The 19,521-nt window shown below is 50.3% G+C and overlaps 6 protein-coding genes across 6 annotated transcripts; 3 read left to right on the top strand and 3 right to left on the bottom strand.

Moving 5' to 3' along the window:
- Window positions 1–209: 209 nt before the first annotated feature.
- On the top strand, window positions 210–953 carry Z518_09276 (uncharacterized protein; the record flags this gene model as incomplete). Its single annotated transcript, XM_013413232.1, has 4 exons — window positions 210–296; window positions 378–506; window positions 584–728; window positions 790–953. 4 exons carry the CDS (start codon window positions 210–212, stop codon window positions 951–953), a joined length of 525 nt encoding a protein of 174 aa, XP_013268686.1.
- A 270-nt stretch (window positions 954–1,223) lies between these two features.
- Window positions 1,224–1,985, bottom strand: Z518_09275 (uncharacterized protein; the record flags this gene model as incomplete). The annotated part of the gene is made up of 1 exon (XM_013413231.1): window positions 1,224–1,985. One exon carries the CDS (start codon window positions 1,983–1,985, stop codon window positions 1,224–1,226), a length of 762 nt encoding a protein of 253 aa, XP_013268685.1.
- A 604-nt stretch (window positions 1,986–2,589) lies between these two features.
- On the top strand, window positions 2,590–5,617 carry Z518_09274 (alanine-tRNA ligase; the record flags this gene model as incomplete). The annotated part of the gene is made up of 3 exons (XM_013413230.1): window positions 2,590–2,686; window positions 2,761–5,378; window positions 5,444–5,617. The coding sequence occupies 3 exons, from the start codon at window positions 2,590–2,592 to the stop codon at window positions 5,615–5,617; spliced, it is 2,889 nt and encodes a 962-aa protein (XP_013268684.1).
- A 5,184-nt stretch (window positions 5,618–10,801) lies between these two features.
- Z518_09273 (uncharacterized protein) lies at window positions 10,802–13,066 on the bottom strand (the record flags this gene model as incomplete). The annotated part of the gene is made up of 1 exon (XM_013413229.1): window positions 10,802–13,066. The coding sequence occupies one exon, from the start codon at window positions 13,064–13,066 to the stop codon at window positions 10,802–10,804; it is 2,265 nt and encodes a 754-aa protein (XP_013268683.1).
- An 885-nt stretch (window positions 13,067–13,951) lies between these two features.
- Z518_09272 (uncharacterized protein) lies at window positions 13,952–15,892 on the top strand (the record flags this gene model as incomplete). Its single annotated transcript, XM_013413228.1, has 5 exons — window positions 13,952–14,377; window positions 14,431–14,536; window positions 14,585–14,650; window positions 14,858–14,951; window positions 15,007–15,892. 5 exons carry the CDS (start codon window positions 13,952–13,954, stop codon window positions 15,890–15,892), a joined length of 1,578 nt encoding a protein of 525 aa, XP_013268682.1.
- Window positions 15,893–16,252: 360 nt separating this feature from the next.
- Z518_09271 (uncharacterized protein) lies at window positions 16,253–18,082 on the bottom strand (the record flags this gene model as incomplete). Its single annotated transcript, XM_013413227.1, has 1 exon — window positions 16,253–18,082. One exon carries the CDS (start codon window positions 18,080–18,082, stop codon window positions 16,253–16,255), a length of 1,830 nt encoding a protein of 609 aa, XP_013268681.1.
- Between the last annotated feature and the right edge of the window lie 1,439 nt (window positions 18,083–19,521).

Raw genomic sequence — 19,521 nt, 5'->3', positions numbered from 1 at the left:
TTCTCAATCCACACTCACCACTCTGCCGAACCAACTCAAGTCATCAACGCAATAACCTTAACCCGTGCAGATCAACACGAGTCTTGTTAATAGGAGCCGAAAGTGCCGACCTACGTTTCTCCTCTCTACTTTCTTCCATTCTCATTCCTTGACCCACGTTGAGAATATCCTGGCTTGGACACAGTGTAAGTAGAATTGACAGGAGAACAATGGATGCGTTAAGAATCTTCCGACGACAAACAACCACCGAAGACGACACCGACGACTTGTATGATGGCTACTGGTGGTATAGTCCTGTATGTGTCTCCTCTCGACGTTATTCGCGAGCTGGAAATGAACCGAATGAATAACTGACCGTGTTGTGTGGGTGTCCATAGACTGCCTACGCCATCAAATGGGCTGTAATTGCTGCGATCTTGTTGGCAGCTCTTCTCTACTTTGTCGGAGGATATGTTCACGCCAAACGACGAATGCAGAAGGGCCTTCCTCCTCTGGCGTATCATAGGGTATGTATATACTTGGGACAGGAAAGCCAGGCACGTTGGAAATATATCAGTAACTAACGCAATCGAACTCCCTCCAGTGGCTCATACCCCGACGACAACGCATGGCATTTACACAGCAATATCCCCAGTACGCGAACCAATTTTCCTTCTATAGACATGCACAGACGCCGTATGGCCATGGCCAAGCATATCCGATGGGAAGCTATGGGCCGCCTCCTCCTGGTAAGTCTCCATTTTCAGTTTGAGCGGGAAAATGGATTTTTAACCTGTGTCCCCCGTGCAGCCTATGGCGAGCCCGATTACGTACCGGCCTACACGTCTCAAGGCCCGAACAAGGTCGATCCCGATCAGAATTATGCTCCGCCTTCGGGTCCACCCCCGTCGAATACTGCTGGGCTTGCTGCGCCGCCCCCTGCGGCCACTGGTGGTCCGAGTTATGGGAGATGAAGTTGGGCAAAAAATCGGTCTTAAACACACCGGTACGACGACAGAGTTTTGCAGTACTCGGGGGGGGTCGTCGATTCCATGAATGCTGAGCACACAAAAGCGGGTTTGGCGTTCGAGGAGGAAAAGGTGAATGTCGGCCTTGAGGGCCCATTCTCCCGAGGCATTGGCGGAATCAAAATACGCAGATTGCAAATGGGGTATCTATGGCACACGACAAGAATAGTATGACTCTCCCAAAATGACCATACTAGTGCTGGCATCAAAGCTCCTTTATTCAATTTCCATGGGGTCTAGGTCGTCGTCTCCGTGAGATGAATGATCAGTCATTGCATCACTCAGTTCAACGCCATCCTCGCGACTCATTTCCCTGCGCAGAGCTTCCTGTCTTTCTCGTTCTCTTTGCTCTTCAGCTTGTTTCTCCCTGGCCCGCGCACGGGCTGCTATTATCGTTTTCCTTACCACATCCTCTTCTTCGGGGACGCTGATGCTACTTGGGTCTTTGTATAAAACTAATGCGGTGTTGAGGTTTTCGGGCACGGATGCCTGTTCGCCATCTTGCAGTAACTGGTACGGAATTGTGGACACTTTCTTGTCTATATCCGGGAGGAAGACGGTAGAGGAAGCGGCCACTTCTTCGGCTTCGATCTGGGCGATTTCAGCGTCGAGATTGTTGATGATGATTCGATGCGGGGTGTCGTCCACAGTCATGAAGTCCGAGCCTGCCATAGAGGGCACTTTATGGGGTGAGGGAGGTTCATGGCGGTCGGAATGCACAGACAACGCAGGTCGTGCATCCGTGTTGGCGATGTGAGGCCGAAATGCCACGTTCGTAGACGGAGACGGAGACGCAGGCTGAGATGACGGTACGGCGGGGTGTGGAATCGCATGGTTCAGACGGAGTTTCTTAAAGTATGAGGATATGTTGGATTGCGACTCGAGTTCGTCGTCAGCTTTCCGCTTTCCAAATAAATTGCTGCGGTGTTGATTCGCGGGTAGCCATTCTGGCGCTGTTGCTGTGGCATACGGTGCCATTGGTCGTGTGAGACTGAAATGAGGTGGAGTTGAAAAAGGAAGCATTTTTTTAGGTGAGGAAGAAACTGGTAGGGGTCCAGGGGAAAAGCCTTCTCCAAATCTGGGCCTTTTTCTCCTACTTTTTTTTATTTCTCCTTGCAGCGACGGACACCGCTTGCTTCTCGGTCGGGGTCGTCACTTGACATTGTTTTGCAGAGGACACCGATCGCGTCAACCCTCAATTGAAAGGACATAGAAGGGCTGGGAGATAAGAAGGGTCTTACTCTGCCTGGAAGGTACGAGAAACAGGACGAAGCCTGGAGTTTGAGGTTGAATGCGGAAAAGAGCTGCGCGCTGCTCCTCTGCAGTCCGCCTCACTGCGGCCCTCCCTGGCACTGCGCCAGCCCCTCGATTCAAAATTTCGGCCTTGACTCACCATTTCGACAAACAATTTCCTCGTCTTTTCTCGCCCCTTTCTACCAAGTGTTATTCTACGAGTTCAAGACTATTGCTGCAGCCGCAGGACGAATTTGGTACCACGAATTCCTGGAGGCGGAATTCCGGCTGGTTCTCCCCAATTTCGTTGCCTTCATCGACTGTGCTCCAGCGGCACATGAGCATGAGAATGGCGTCGACATCTTCTGGCGCGACTCCTGTGTGGAGTGCGTCTTTGGTTCGAGATACTTTCTTGAAGTTCTTTGAAGAGCGAGGACATACTTTTGGTAAGTTCCGGCTTTGCGCACAATCTGTCGCCTATACCTTTGAGCAAACGAATTAACCCTGCCTGGTGACGTAGTAAAGTCTTCCCCCGTGGTTCCCCTCTCTGATCCCACATTACTCTTCACAAATGCCGGTATGAATCAATTCAAGCCCATTTTTCTCGGTACTGTGGATCCTACAAGCAAAGAAGGCCAATACCAGCGAGTGGTCAATTCCCAAAAATGCATACGTGCCGGTGGCAAGCATAATGATCTCGACGATGTGGGCAAGGACAGTTACCACCATACGTTCTTCGAGATGTTAGGCAATTGGTCGTTCGGAGACTACTTCAAAAAGGAGGCCATTACTTACTCTTGGGAATTGTTGACGAAGGTGTTCGGACTGGAACCGGACAGACTGTATGTCACATACTTTGAAGGTAATGAAGCAGGAGGGTTAGAACCGGACCTCGAGGCAAAGGAGATCTGGAAGAGTGTCGGTGTGGCGGAAGATCATATCCTGCCTGGAAACATGAAGGATAATTTCTGGGAGATGGGTGATCAGGGTCCATGCGGTCCTTGTTCGGAGATTCACTATGATCGAATTGGTGGTCGAAATGCAGCGAGCCTGGTCAATCAGGATGATCCCAACGTGTTGGAAATCTGGAATAACGTGTTTATCCAGTACAATCGGGAGCCGGACAAGAGGTTGCGACCACTACCCAACAAACATGTCGACACCGGTATGGGATTTGAACGACTCGTCAGTGTCTTACAAAATAAGATGTCGAACTACGATACCGATGTCTTCACGCCGATATTTGCGCGGATCCAGGCAATCACCGGTGCAAGACCGTACTCGGGGAAATTTGGCGACGAAGACATAGACGGCCTTGATACCGCTTACAGAGTTGTGGCAGATCATGTCAGGACATTGACCTTTGCTATCAGTGATGGTGGTATTCCCAACAATGAGGGAAGGGGATATGTTGTTCGAAGAGTATTGAGACGAGGTGCTCGATACGCAAGAAAATATTTCAATGTGGAGATCGGAGGTTTCTTCTCCCAGATTGTACCCACTCTGGTGGAGCAAATGGGCGGTATGTTTAAGGAGATTGTTGCCAAGGAGGAGGAAGTCAAAGAGATTCTCGATGAGGAAGAATTGTCTTTCGCCAAAACCTTGGATCGGGGAGAGCGACAATTCGAGGTTTATGCCCAGAAGAGTCAAGCTCAAGGATTGAAGAGGTTACATGGAGCCGATGTTTGGAGATTATATGACACGTTCGGGTTCCCTGTTGATCTGACAAGGCTGATGGCTGAAGAGAGAAAACTTTCCATTGACGACAATGAATTCGAGACTGCGAAGTTACAGGCGAGAGAAGCCAGCAAAGGCGAGAAGAAAGCGACCAGCGGTCTGCTCAAGCTTGATGTTCACGACCTGGGTGAATTGGAGAAGATGCCCGGTGTCACCAAGACCGACGACAGTGGTAAGTACGGCCGAGAAAACATTACCGGCACGATTCAGGCCATCTACCATGCAAAGAAGTTCCATCCTGATACACAGAATATCCCGGAAGGTGATCAGATTGGAATTATTCTCGACAAGACATGTTTCTATGCCGAACAAGGTGGTCAAGAATACGATACCGGTCGAATTGTCATTGATGGACAAGCCGAACTTGATGTGGAGAATGTCCAACTTTACGCGGGATATGTTCTGCACACGGGCTATATGAAGTACGGTCACTTCTCATTGGGAGACAAGGCAATTTGTGAATATGATGAGCTGAGAAGATGGCCCATAAGGAATAACCATACTGGCACGCACATCCTCAACTTTGCGCTACGGGAGGTTCTTGGTGACGGCGTCGACCAGAAGGGCTCTCTGGTCGCGCAGGAGAAATTAAGATTTGACTTCAGTCATAAATCCGGCATCTCCGACACCGATTTGCAGAAGATTGAAGATATTTCAACGGAGTACATCCGACAAAATTGCCCGGTGTACGCAAAAGACGTGCCTTTGGTTGTGGCACGGGAAATTACCGGTGTCCGAGCTGTTTTCGGAGAAACATATCCGGATCCGGTCCGGGTCGTTTCTGTTGGCGTGGAAGTCGATGATATTCTGAAGAATGTCCGAGATGAGAGATGGAGAACGGTCAGCATCGAATTCTGTGGCGGTACTCACGTCAAGAGCACCGGCGACATCAAAGACCTCATCATCCTCGAGGAGAGTGGTATTGCCAAAGGAATTCGACGAATCATCGCCGTGACTGGCGAAGATGCGCATGAAGTCCAACGTGTGGCGGAAGAATTTTCTGGGAAACTCGACAAACTGGAGGAAATGCCGTTCAGCGCATCCAAGGAGCAAGAAGCCAAAACCATTCAACTCGAATTGAACAATCTGTCAATATCGGCGGTGAAGAAGTCAGAATTCCGAGATCGATTCGCCAAAATCAGCAAAGAAATGCTGGACCTGCAGAAGAAAATGCAGAAAGAGGAAACGAAGAAGGCGATTGATACGATAGCAGACTATTTTCAGAAGAATGAGAAAGCTCGGGGTGTGGCGTTAAGATTACCGATTAGTGGGAATGCAAAGATCATACCGGAGGTGGTGAAACACGTCCAGAGCAAGATGAAGGAAAAGAGTGTGTATGTTGTTGTGGCGGATGACAAGGATCCTGACGGCAAGGTCTTCCATGGATGCTATGTGAGTCAGGTAAGTTGATGTCCATTTCTAGGATTGAAAGGAGGGGCTTAGGTATACTGACATCCGAATCACAGGACGGCACGAAAGCCGGTATCACATCTGCGGATTGGTCATCTACCGTGTCAAAGTTCGTGGGTGGCAAGGCTGGTGGGAAAGCCCCCGTCGCCATTGGTACCGGCACAGATCAATCCAAGGTCGACGAGGGGCTTAGAGCTGCTACGGAGTATTTGGAGAAATTCAAGTTATGAGGATCGCAAGAAGGAAATGTAAAATATGATGAATGTGGCCTGGACAGGCTCTCTTCCGAACCGCCGCCACGCATGCCTCTGTGACAATCGTCGAAATGAAGCGGCAATCAACGTTCTCGACCCATGGTCTACAGAGATGTATGGCTACGAGATGAGGTGCCGGAATGATGCGTGGACAACCAAAAGGACACTCTACAATGGGCCCTGAGCTCGTTACGGGGGGCCAGATTCTTTGGAAGTCCAATTTCCGCTCCTGAACAACGGTACCGTCGAATCAAACATACCAGCAACATCCAAACCAGGCAGCATTTATAGGGGAGGGGTTGGTTCGACCCGATAGACGAAGTGAAAGCGAGATGCAATCAAATGCAACCAATCCATCGATTATCAATGTGTAATGCCATTTAAAAACACCATGCTGAGTCGTGGCAATCCAATCGGATCTATCATCTGCCCGTCCTATACTTCTGGCCAATCGTAGTAGAGAATTAATTTCCCGATCAGGAGATAGTAGCGAGCTTCTCAAATGGAAGAGGAGGAATATGACGTTGCTACCAAAATTCATACTAGTACTTGTGCAGTACTGAATTCTGCCAATGTGATACTTACCCTCCAGAGGTCTCGAGAAGGGACTTGCGACTGTATGCCTTGCCATCCACTATAAGAAGGGAAGTGGGCAGTCATCCCGTTCTTGGTCCCTTTAATACTCATCGTCGTCTCGGAACAAAATTTAAAGAAACAGATCCATATCCAAATTTGCCTTTTGGGAAAACCAAAAATTGATGAAAATGATATTTCCTGGTGGATGTTACTGCCGTCGTGTGAGATATCAGATCAACCTCGAGGATAAAGATGCCGCCAGGACCAGTTTATGTCATTGTGGCAACTGTAAGGTACGTCATCGTTAACCTTTATGCCTGTACACCTTTCCGTTGAGCGTAGCAAGGCATGCACACACTTATGTTGGTGGGGTAGAAATTCACAGGTGGATCATTCGGTATCACGACCAAGATCACCAGGTCAGCATTCACGATCAAGGCGGGCCAGGATGCGCTGAAAGTCCACGAGGCAGATAATGGGAGTGGAGTCGTGTTGCATCGCGAATTTTGTAAAGAGTGTGGAAGTGGGATTCTGGAATATGGCGTGAGTACCTGTCTCGTTATACGGCCAGTTCTCCTTATTAGCGCTGCGTCATGATATGACTCTTTCTTTTCGTCTGGCTGTCACATTGACACCAATCCTTATTTGTGATATGTGATAATAGGCCAATGCAGGAGACTTCATATACGTCTTCTACGGGACCTTGGATCATCCAACAGAGTTGCCGCCGAAGGGAGAGTTCTTTTGCAGTTTGCGAGATGATTGGATGCCTGAGGTTCCTGGTATGCTTCCAGTTCAATTTCCAGTCTTCAGCTTCCAATTAGAATTGAAGAGGAAGGGAGATCAGATAAGGGAAAAGGAAATGAGATTTTGAAACTTGGTACGGTAATTCTACGCTGACGAGTTCTCTTTTGTGTGTTGATGCAGGTGTCTTCCACAAACAGCAGATCAAAGAATAGCAACAGCAATCGACGAGTATATTAGGCAATGACTTGTCGGCAAATTACCTTGAAGAATAGTATTCTACCCATGGCCACTCCCCCTCATGTGGCAGGAGATTCTGTAGACACTTGGCGGCCCAGTCTCCATGTTGTCCAGATGCAATTACACAAGATTTCCCTTTCTCTTCACCGGTAGGGCACTTAGAGTTCCAGCAGGGATACGCAGAGTGTAAGCCACCGGGGGACTTTGTATTTGGCCTTTGAAGTGCATTTGCCATCCGTGTTTTCCACAGAGCTCGAGAACAGATCAAGTTTGTTGCCTGTCGTGGAGAGTGGACAGGAAGAACCCAGAGTGTTCATGGACTTAGAGGGGATGGCATTAGTAAGCACAAGCAAGCACGAACAATGATATTGTCTATTTGGGAATGTATCGGGGCAGCGACCCTTGGCAGCGACCTTCGTACCACAGCGACCTGATTAAGCTCGATTTGGCGTAGTTGATGGAAAGAGGCAACCAATGATGTAAAGGTACCTAAAATCCCTAGTAAAAGCGCACAAATCGAGGTACCAAAACATCAAAATTGAAGTGCTCGCATCAAGTCACGATTTGAGTGCTTGTTATCGGCCCCTCTGCAATTGTATAGACTTTCTTGGTGTTGCAAAGCCTTTTCGAACCCCTCTTGTTGCTATTACCCCAATGGCCACTTCCTTTGTCGGCGACGTCTGGCGAGCGCCTTCAGGATGCTCTCAACACCTTCGTGGGCCTCTTGAGAGCCTTGTCAACTCTTTCCCTGTCTCTTGGCTTCAGACTCCTGTTACTGGCGAGGTGTTTGGGTCTCTTCCTGAGGCTGAGAGACGTCTAAAGGCCTTTGCACTCGTCACCGGCTTTGATGTCGTCCGTAACGGTGGAGGAAATGCTAAAGTGCCTGCCTCAGTCTTCAAATGCATTCACCACGGAGAGAAAACTCGAAACTTTCGAGGGCTCGAGGATCACGTCGCTGTCGGTGAAGAGGGCGAAATCATATCTAGGAGGAAGCGAGAGAGGACTGCGGTTCGACAAACAGGGTGCAACTGGCGTTGTAGAGTCAGCTTTAAGTCAATTGATCGCGGCAGCGAGAAGGGATGGGTGTTAACCGTCATGTCGCTTGAACATGAAGGCCATGAATTGACTGAAAATCCTCTCGCTGTCTATCCGCGTTTCATGAATGACTTATCTGATTTTCAAGAAATTCGAGCCGCCGCAACATCTCATCGTATTGCAATCATTCCATACTCTGCATCGCGAAGAGTGCTCGAGTCGTCGTCTGAGTTTGGCCTGAATTTGACGTCAAGACAGTATTACAACCTTGTAAGGAAGTGGAAGCCAAACCAAGAGGATTCGAGGACAATTGCTGGGCTTTTGGCAGCGCTGGAAGACGAGGGATTCGTATACAGCACTCGTGTCGAGGAAGGATTAAATGAAAAGAATGAAGTCGTAAGTAGAAAGTTGATTCAAGTCTGGTTTACTCATCCCTCGCTGTTGGCGCTCGCGCGTCGTTTTGTTGGAGGCTTTCTTGTCGTGATAGACGGCACCTTCAATACGAATTCGTTCAGGCTTCCTCTACTCATCGCCGTCGGTCAGCTAAATTCAAGAAAAACCTTTCCAATCGCCTTTTCCTGGTGTCGAAGCGAAGACAAGGACTCCTACCTATTCTTCTGGCACAGTTTTATCTCTTTCTGTCTCCAGGCCCCGGGGCAGCCTCAAATCGCACCTCCCGAAGTCATTTTAGGCGATCAAGCAGGTGGTTTAGCAGCGTCAATCCCTGAGGCTTTTCCCGATGCAAAACAGCAATTTTGCACCTGGCACGCGGTTGAGGCAATGATTGTGAAGGCGCGAAAACTTGGAATCAAGAAAGACGAGATTGATAGCCACTTCGACGATCAGGGCACAGAGATTCAAGGGCTTCGAAGCCTCTGTTACTCTTACCTTCAGGCCGAAACTGAGGCAGATCTGAACGCCAATCGCGAAACTGTCTGCGCAAAAGGAGGGAGAGAATTCAGGCAATACATCAACGAGGAGTGGCTGCCAAAGGAGCGTAAAGTTGCCCACTTTTACACACGCCTCTACGCAAATCTCGGTGCCAGAGCAAGTCAAAGAGTCGAGTCATATCATGGTGTTATGAGGGAGATCACAAATGGCCAATTAAGCCTCGAAGATGCGGCTAAACGGCTTACGATGAAGGTCAAATCAGTCCTCAAGGATCTTCAGGACGATGAGGCGCTCTCTCATCGTCACTACCCTCGTCTAGCTCAGTCTGACGTCTTCAAAGCCCTGCGAATGAAGGTCTCGAATGAGGCACTCGCCTTACTTGAGAAGGAATGGACGGAACTTAATCAATTCATGATGAGGGGAGAGCAATTGAGCGAGATTTGCGAGTGCCCGATTCTCTACCAGTTCGGTATTGCCTGCAAACATTATCTACTCCGGGCCTTTCTCGAAAATTTACCTCTACCGAAAACTCTTCTACACCCTCGTTGGTGGCTGTCAGGACCGGAAATCACGGAGCGTAATTGGAAGCCATTCTACCCTTCTGAGGCGCCTCAAGAAGATCTGAGGTCGAACCAAGACGCTCAACAGGCTCTACTACTCGCTGAAATCAGAAATCAGCTAAATCCTGAGGAGCGCCATCGTTACGATGTTCAAATAGCTCGTGGAGAGCGACAAATTCGCGAATTCCACAGGCAAGTCTTTAGGAATCTTTCAATGATCGGTCAACAACACCTTGAATTGCAGCAAATACCCATCGGCCAACCTGACCCTGTTGTAAGACGACGAATCGTTCAAAAGGCCTCTCACGGACCTCGTGAAGCACGGGGCTTAACAGCGAACGAGATTCTAGAACGTCAAGAGCGCCAGGAAAAGCGTCAAAGACGTCAAGATGAACGCGCTGACGAGCGACGACAACAAGCTCAATTGACGTCTACTCCCCGAGCCAGCATAACAGTGACAGAGACAGCAAGACCGACAACACCTCCGCCTCAGATTACTCCTCTCTCACGACGTTTACCAATTCGCACTCCAGACAGACCACGACCACGTCGATCTCCTACCCCTGAGGCCTCTCCGACAGTCAACGACGAGATCTTCGATCTACCAGCGTCTACGGCACCTCCAGCACTAGGAGGAGGTAGAGGAAAGAGAAGGCGCAACCACACGGCGAGATACAAAGAGGCAAAGGAGCAAGGACTCATACAAGATTCACAAGAGGCTCACAGAGCATCAGGAAGGCTCTGAAGGTGGTCAACAGCGAGGTCAGGAGGCAAGAGGGGGAAGGGGGACTTTAGACAGACTAAATAGGCGACAGAGAGCTCCTGATACACAACAACACCAAAATCGAGTGTGAAAAGGCTTCTAAAGTCGAGTGCAAATAGCTCTGTCGAAAGGCCTTAATGACACTGTTTAAAAAGAACACCAAAAAGGGCCAACTATGCGAGGGAGGCAAAGTGGATGGAAAGGTACCTGAAAACCCCCCATTTTCCTAGGGATTTGAGGTACCTCGCCATCCTCCGGGCAACTCTCGCACAACTAGGCTCAATTGGTGTTTAGCAGGTCGCTGTGGTACGAAGGTCGCTGCCAAGGGTCGCTGCCCCGATACATTCCCGTCTATTTGATGTACCAAATTTGCGGTGTGTACACTATACTCATGCCACGAGGTTCGTTGGTGTTATTGGGTCTCCTGGCACTACCGCGAGGTGTATTGTGTTGAAAATCGGCTTCTGTAGGCGTCGAGAGCATGATTTGTGACAGGTAGACGCAATGGATTGCCCCGGCATCTTCTGTGAACTGTTCTTTCAGACTCCACTTTCTCGCCGGAATGGACACCAGTGCTGCAGGCACTTGAGTACCGCCTGGGCCGTGACGGACGACTTCGCGTTGCGGGCAGATGATGCCGAACTTGTGTGGTTGTGCTGTTGACGTCAATTCAGGGAATGGCCGGGAGGATGGATCGTAGGTGGCCTTGTACCAAATCTTGGTGTGGACCGATTGGAACAGAAAGTGGTCATTGGGCAAATCAAAAGGGTCCAGCTCAAAACCTTGAAATTCGACCCGGAGCCCCAAGCCTTCACGAATTTCACCGGTTTCATTGAATTCTCGAAATGCAAATTTTGATCGCCAGAACGAGGTGCAGGCCCAGCGATATCCTTCTTCTTGGAGCTTAACGCCCGGGGAGAAGATGATAGCTTTCGGCCATAGCCGAACATTGGCGAGCAGCTTTCTTGTCCGTTCTTCGACTGGTGCTGCATCGAGGTCCCTGATTATGTCGCTCTCCAGGGCCATCATCCCAGCGAGACAAATATATGCATCGCCCTCTTTTGTTGTCGACCGGTCATTCAAGATTCGCAGAGACGCTGCGATAGCTGGAACTCTCTCCCCGTCTTGCCAGTGGCTTTTGGAGTGGGCTTTTCGCAATTGATCGAACTCTTCAAAGAAGATAGTGGCATCTCTGTCGACCAAGGATGTGGCAAGGCTGCGAGTTTTGGCAGATTTGCGGAGGGCCTCTATTGCGTCTGAGAATCTCACAACTCCGTCCACCAGTTTTATGTGTAGATCCTTTGAGCCTAGGGCACCTTCTTGCATTGTCCAGACTCGTCGCATCCAGCCACTGCCGACCATTCGAAGCAATATCTCTCTTTCGGGAAGACCTTTCGAGAACGAGAGGAGTTCAGAATCCAATATAGCCACTTTATTTGCTCGCGCGTAGGTAGCACTCATTCGAGCTATCGCCAAGCGACGAAACAGTTTCTCCCTTGGCACGCAAAGAGTGTCGATCCACAAACCCAGCGGCTGTTCAGACTTTCGCAAAAGATTCTTGAAAGATGAAAAGACTCTGGTGGATCCTGAAGACAATTCCTCGCAGAGACTGTGCAAACGAAGGAGCTGACATTGTGGTAAGGAATTTTCAGTGCATCCCAGGCCATCTGCCCACACATGGGAGATTGCAACGTAACGTGCCTTGCGATCTGAAGACGCTTCCAATTCAAGGGTTGAGCTGTCAGCGCCCGGTTTGATAATAATGACAGGAATGTCGCCATTTTGGAGTACATCCTTGACTTGGTCAAGGGGTGCCATGACTGGGCTGCATGGACAATTCGGGTCCACATGTTGGGTCTTATAGGTAGCTTCATCAATGTTCCTGGCCACGCAGGCATGGGGAAGGCAGGATCCATGCTGTTCGTTCGGGATCACCTCCCTTCTTGGGATGGAAGAGGCAAATAGAGCGGTTGGTACGCTGATCGTACTGCACAGTCGCTGTATGTCATTGATACACCATCCCTGCCGCAGAAGTCGATCCTTGACAAGAGGTGATATTCCCCAATCGTCGATGGTTGTGTGGTTTTTGGGAGGAAATCTCTCAATCTTCAAATCAATTGCTGAACTCAGGGTGGGCCCGAGGATCATAATGGAAAGGACGACTTCTTGAGGCAAAGGGCAAGACTCGCCAGCTTTCAGCATACAATGCACGTATGATCTGGCCTCTTCTATGTCCGCCTCCATCTGGTCCACAAGTTTCGGCTTTGCTCTCTTCGACCACCTTTCCAGGTAGAGTGGCAGACTCGTCCGTGTGGTCACCGTGGGTGATCGGTGGTCTCGATTTACGAAATCCTCCATCGATATCGGAATACGCAGGACGCGACTCAGAAGACCAAAATACAGCCATGTTTGCAGAAAAGCGGCGGTCTCCGCTGGCGATCTCTCACTGAAATCAAGTCTGAGGAATCGGTCCTTGTCGAATCCGGCGCGGCTGGGATAATCCGAAAACTCGCAATCGCTGTCGTATTCATACTGGCATAGGAACGGAATTTGAACCTGAGGGAGTTTGGATTCGGTTTGACTTTCGTCAGGAACGAGTTCATAAAGATGGTCCATGTCTTTGTGTTCTGCAGTTGTGGTGGGTCACCAAGTTCAATCGGAGAGGTTTCTACTTTAAAGACAGAGGGCTGTTTTGTCCCCATTCTTACCTTTTCCCCAAGAAGCGTTTCATTACTTGTGGTGAAACAAATAGCGGGGTGTTCGCCTTTGGTGGCGACGAGGCTTCCACCTTCTGCATGTCAGCCACGTCGCTGCCTTAACGACTGGAATCAAACCAGTCTAAATCAGGAATGGTCACTCTGATGCCGCTTTAACGAATGATAACTGCAGGTCTGAAGAAAGATTTTGACCGCAGGAAAACAAAGGCTTTCAAGATTGCAAGAAATCTCCTTTCACAAATCCCGGATGCCAGAGATCCAAAACTCAGTCGAGGACATAACGTAATGGCCGAGGCTGATTCACCTCGCACCGCCGAAAAACATGCTCCTTTCGTCTATTTGGGCGACTCCCCCTCCCGCCTCCACCGAACCTCGGGACCAGCTTCAATCCTAACCCAAGTTCAAAGCTCGATGCTGTGCTCGCAATCATCCAGGTTCCCTCCTCCGCATTTCGTTGCCTCTGCACGAATCAGATTCCATCTCCCCGGTCAATGCCCGATAAATCTTCCCAGGTCTAGCAGCTAGATGCGTATCCGGTACCTCAAGCTAGAAAGCTCTTTGTGTTCGATAGTCACCGCAACTGCCGTCCTTCGCGGTGCACTCCGCATCCGGGCGATCTCCTATGAATAGTGTCAAAATAGTTATACCCTGAGCAATGGGGGTGACGTCGGGATGAGTACCGCACGTCTTTTCAACGGTAAGTCTGGAAAAATAAAACCATGAGATCGGCCAGCATATTTTGGCATGGCCGTCGGCAGTCTCTGGCACTCTGTCCTGGGTAACCATGGATCCACTACTGCTGCACCTCTTCTTCATCGTCACTCTACTCTTCACCTGCGGTGATGCGGCTCCTACGAGCTCGGCTGCTCCTGCAGTCACTATTGATTCTGGAGTCGTGGTCGGCGTTGCAACATCACCTGCAGGATCTTCTGCTACGGTGAACAAATATCTAGGAATTCCATTTGCAGCTTCTCCCACTCGCTTTGCTCCAGCCGTCAAGCCGACGCCATGGAAATCGCCTCTTCATGCCACCAAGTACGGTCCCGCATGTATTCAACAATTTAATTATCCTGAGGTTGCGCGGAACAGATCGATCGCATGGTTCAATACGCCTCCTCCGCCAGCCGGAGAGAGCGAGGATTGTCTAAACTTGAATGTCTACGTCCCTGGAACGCCGGGAAGGAATAAGACTGTCATGGCTTGGATTTATGTACGGCTTCGGACAAAGGGACTAGGAGAAGTACCGTTAATACTTGATTTTAGGGTGGCAGCCTGCGAATAGGGGCAAATTCCCTCCCTGCGTACGATGGTACGTCGTTCGCCGCGAATCAAGATGTTATTGTTGTATCGTTGAATTACCGTACGAATGGTGAGAATCCGTTTTCATTTTGGTGCGAGCTGATTCTTAATCGGACAGTCTTTGGGTTCCCGAACTCCCCAGAACTACCCCTGACGAAACGAAACTTAGGATTTCTCGACCAAAGTAAGTTCAATCGCATATTTTGTCACCCAAGAAGAAGGCCAGACGCGGAGATCCAAACCCGAGCCCTATAATCGTGAAATAAATTGTCCCAAGGAATCTTTCAGCGCAATTCGGTAGCTTGCCGTCTACCAAGCCCTATACCTATCACACAGACTGCTTGGCAACAAAGAGATGATTTGCAGAACAACATATCTGATCAGACATCAGGATTTGCTCTTAATTGGATTCAGAGAAATATTGCAGCATTCGGCGGCGACCCAAAGAAGGTGACTATCTTCGGTGAAAGCGCTGGAGGTGGAAGGTATTGATGACGTCCCTCCTGGCTACACGACCCGTCCTGATTATCTTATCTTCAGTGTTGACGTTCTCGTCACAACCTACCCTGAAAACCCACCATTCCGCGCGGCTATCATAGAGTCGGGCCAAGCGACATCCTACGTGAATACGACCAACGCACCAACGGGTTGGCTGGCCTTAGCTGCTGCATTAAACTGCACAACTACTCACCCACATTCGAATCTGACCTGCCTACGAAACCAAACAGCCTCCACTCTGAAATACACCATCGAGCATTTGGCACTCCCATTCCGCCCGGTCACAGACAATGCGACGACTCTACGCTACCCCGAAGACGCTCGACTGAATCAATCGATTGCCCCCGTACCGATATTAGCGGGCACGAATGCCGACGAGGCTTCGCTGTTCGTGGTCGGACAGACCAATGCCTCCGCATATGTTGAATCGTTATTCCCAAACCAACCTAAGCTCAACAACGCCATCCTAGCAGCCTACCCTGCCTCATCGGCCGAACAGGTCGTAGAGATCGTCACCGACTTCACATTCCAGTGTCCTGTGGGTATATTGACCAACGACAGCCGTACTGCTGGTTTTTCCACCTGGCGGTACTATTACAACGCGACCTTCCCGAACGTCAACCTTACTGGACTCCCTGACGCGGGCGTCTTCCACAGCAGTGAGATCTCGATTGTCTTTGGCACTTATTCACGCACGAATGCCACAGAAGATGAAAGAGCGTTGAGTCAGTATATGCAGAACGTCTGGGCGACTTTTGCGAAGAATCCGCAGGGAGGGCCGGGGTGGGAGAGTGTACCTGGCGTGGCAGCATTAGGGAGCAATGGCGTCCTGAAGACGATGACTACCGCTGGAAAACTAGATACCCGATGTCCATTGTACAGAGACGCTTATGAGGCTGTGGGAATTGCGCCTAAGAGCGACGGTTGAAGTAACGAAGGTGTGCGGACCAGTCGATTTTGGACAAAGGATCCCCAGTCCAAGCGACCTTGAGAGCACCAGAGAGTCTAACGAATACTATATCCTATCTATACAGATGACTGCGTTCTGGTCTAGTGATGTGTGGAGATCTGGCTGTATGGTTGAATCCGTTAATACTCGTCAGCCTTGGACCGATTACATTAAATCCTCGATTCCCATCCAGCGAGGGAGTCTGGAATTGAGTGAACGGTGGACTTTGATTCACGTTTTCAGCAGTTTTCCCCTCTGAGGGCTCGCCTCCCTCCCATCACCCCCCCCCTTTTATTTTTCCTTTGCAGATTGAGCAATAGGTATATACCAACACACAGCTTAAAGAGAAGTCCTTGGTCCCTCCGCATTCGACGCCAATGACAATAACCGCCTGATCAGCGTCATGTCCCCCTTTGCCTTGGAGTCGGCAACACTAAAGTTTCCTGACAAAACCTTACGAAGCTCTTCCTTCGTCAACGTGAGGCTCAGGCCCATAGTATTGTCCGCTGCATTCGTCCGCAGCGGTCGATACGTCAGCGCACCATTGCTCATGATCAAAGCCCATTTCTCCTGTTTATCCGTGATGTGCAGGTGGATGGTGAAATTCTCCCTCGCGGCGCGCGGGCCGTCGATCTTCACCGATAAACCTGCCAGCCACAGTTCGACAGAGAGGCCTGGATTGATGGCGTTCATAGCACTGAGTGCGCGTTCGTTTCTCTTGCCAACACGCAGTTCTTGGGCCGCGGACAAATAAAAGTTGCGCCAGGTTGCGTTTTCGGCTCCAAAACCCAAAGCCTCAAAGGCGGAGGCGAGTGCGTGCTTTGCTTTCGTGTGCGATGGTTCCGCGGCGACGGCGTGGCCGAGCAGGGTGACGGCGAAGCGCGTGTCGCCTTTTTGGACGAAATCGTCAGCCTTTCGAAGGACTTCGTCCATGCCGCCCATGCAAGCAACATAACGTTGTCCTTCTTCACGGGGTGGGTATTGCCATAGATGCGCGGCGTTGCCGTCAAACCAGGTCATGTATCGTTGATAGATGCCCTTGACATTGTGGCTGAGGGAGCCGTAGAAACCCTGAGCATGCCATGCCTGTTGCAGGGACGGAGGTAACTGGAGAGTCTCTGCGATTTCGATCCCGGACATCCCATCGTTCATCATCCGGATCGTTTGGTCGTGCATGTAAGCGTACAGATCTCTCTGCTCGGAGACCAGTTGGATGATTTCCCTTGTACCCCACGTCGGCCAGGCATGGCCTGCGAAGAGGACGTCGGAGATCTCGCCAAAGAGAACGACTGTCTCGTCTAGATATCGGGACCACTTTTTGGCGTCGCGAACCAAGGCACCACGCAGGGTCGTGATGTTGTGCATGCCGTGGGTGGCGCACTCGGCGATGCACAGAGCTCGGTGCTGCGGGAAATAGAAGTTGACTTCAGCCGGCGCTTCGGTCTCGGGCACGATTTGGAACGCGATTTTGACCCCGTCAATGATGTGCTCTTCTCCCGTAGCTTTGACCAGGACATTGGGTGGGATTAGGGAATTAGCTCCCCGTGATGTCGCCATGGCCAGTCCACAGCCGATCTGTCCCCTCGGACATACCGGGAGATTAGTTCCATACATGAGGGTTGCTCGTTTGCGCATAATCGGCCCTGCGAATATGTTCTCACTGGTGACTTCCTCCATGAAGCCTTCCGGGGCAAGGATGGGGATCTTCGCGGTTGAAGGTCCGGTGAGAACTCCTGCCGCGCCGCCAAAATGGTCTGCGTGAGAGTGCGAGTAGATTAAGCCTGTGACTTCGCGAGGGCCACGGTGTTTTCGATAGAATGCCAATGCGGCCGCAGCGCATTCCACGGAGATCAGAGGGTCGATGACAATGACGCCTGACCGGCCCTCGACGATTGTCATGTTGGAGAGATCAAAGCCCCGAATTTGATAGATCCCGTCGACGACCTTGAAGAGGCCTTGGATAGAAAGCAATTGCCCTTGTCGCCAGAGCTTCGGCTCTGCGGTGGTCGGGCATTCCGCGTTGAGAAAATCATAGGCATCGTTGTCCCAGACCACGCGGCCGTTTGGTGCCTTGATGAGGCAGGGTTCGAGCTTTGCCACAAGGCCGCGAGAAGCGTTGTCGAAGGCGATGCGGTCTGCGAACGACGGCGAGTATTTCTCGCTTGCCATTGTGGTAAATGCCTTTGGAAATGAGCGAGGAAGGGGCTTGAGTTCGGGTAGTCTGGTGTAGGCAAAGTAGAACAAAACAAAGAGAAGGGCATTTACTTGGTGTTTAATGCCAACAATACAACATGTCTTGTAGAAGTCATTTCTGGTGATCGAAGGTCCGGAAACACTTTGTTGTGACAGTTGGATACCTCTCGGCTGACTCTGATTCGGTAAGATTCGGTACCGTGATTGGATCAGTAGCGTTTCGGTATATCTCCACGACTCTGGATCGATTTTGTCGTGGGTGTCAGAAGCTTTCTCGGCATTCTGCAGTGCTCTGCCGAATCTTTGAGCGTTGAACCGAGGCCTGGTATGCTGGGGGCAGAGAAGCCCATCGGTTGACAAACCAGGCCCCGAATCGATTTCTCGACTCGTCCAGATGTATGGAGCCAGCCTGCACTGACACCCCGCAGAGTTACTCCGAAATGTTGTACTTCTCCCGCGAGTCCTCTGTAATGCATCTGGCATAAGAAGTGGCGAAGCCCGGGGATTCGAGTAACCTGGATCGGTCTCGTTGTCCAGATATAGCATGACCGATCATGTTCTTGAGTTGTAGGCTTTTGTCGCCTGAATTAGGCAACATCCTGAGATAGATCCCCGAGTTTGAGCAGGCATCTACTCCTTGCGAGCAAGGCCTTCACCGTCGTGGAACACAAAAAGAGATTGCTTGGAGAGAAACTCTCTCAAGGAAGGAAAAGAGGCGACCTACTTAACGTCACGGCCAATGCCCTCTCCTTCATCTGCTCTCATATCCAGGTCGGATGTGACCGATCCAAATGAAATGGTGTAGGAACTTCTTTGGATATGGCTCAATTTGTAGCAAGACACATCCGTGGGCATCTCCATTGCAAATTCCGACTTGCTTGAGAAGATCATCACAGAGAACGATAGACCGAGCGGGCCAGTCAGAGCTCTTTTGGGCGTTGTCCATATTGACCAGATGCGATTGGTCAGGAATATGGTGAAGCCAAGCCAATGGCTTGATATGCGAGATAATCACGCACGCATAGAAAGGGATCTGTGCTCCTGTATGCTGGACCAGTTATATATCGATGTGGTCGTCGAATTACTTCGAAATTCCGTGAGCAGATTTCTGTCCATGGGCTGTGACTGGCTGCGTCTAGGGTATGAGAAGCTCTCTGCCAAGCAAGGCACCGAGTTTTCGCCGTGGATTGAAGGGACGTCTCATCTCCTGATCATGGCTGCTTGTAGCCTTATATCAGTTGCGGCGTTGCCGCCTGAAACTTGTTGGAAATCATCACTGAACAATTTCCAATCACAGTATAACACCAGATCAACCAATATACTTATGACTTCTCACGAAACTGAACAAAACGCAACAAGGAGGAAGTCGTCTTCAAAGCAAAGTCTTCCACCATTCCTCCAACGTCTTGTCGACA

Source organism: Rhinocladiella mackenziei (genome assembly GCF_000835555.1).
Source record: "Rhinocladiella mackenziei CBS 650.93 unplaced genomic scaffold supercont1.7, whole genome shotgun sequence".
In the NCBI taxonomy this organism is placed as follows: Eukaryota; Fungi; Ascomycota; class Eurotiomycetes; order Chaetothyriales; family Herpotrichiellaceae; genus Rhinocladiella; species Rhinocladiella mackenziei.
The sequence above is the reverse complement of the archived record's forward strand: the minus strand, read 5'-3'. Positions and strand labels throughout refer to the sequence as shown.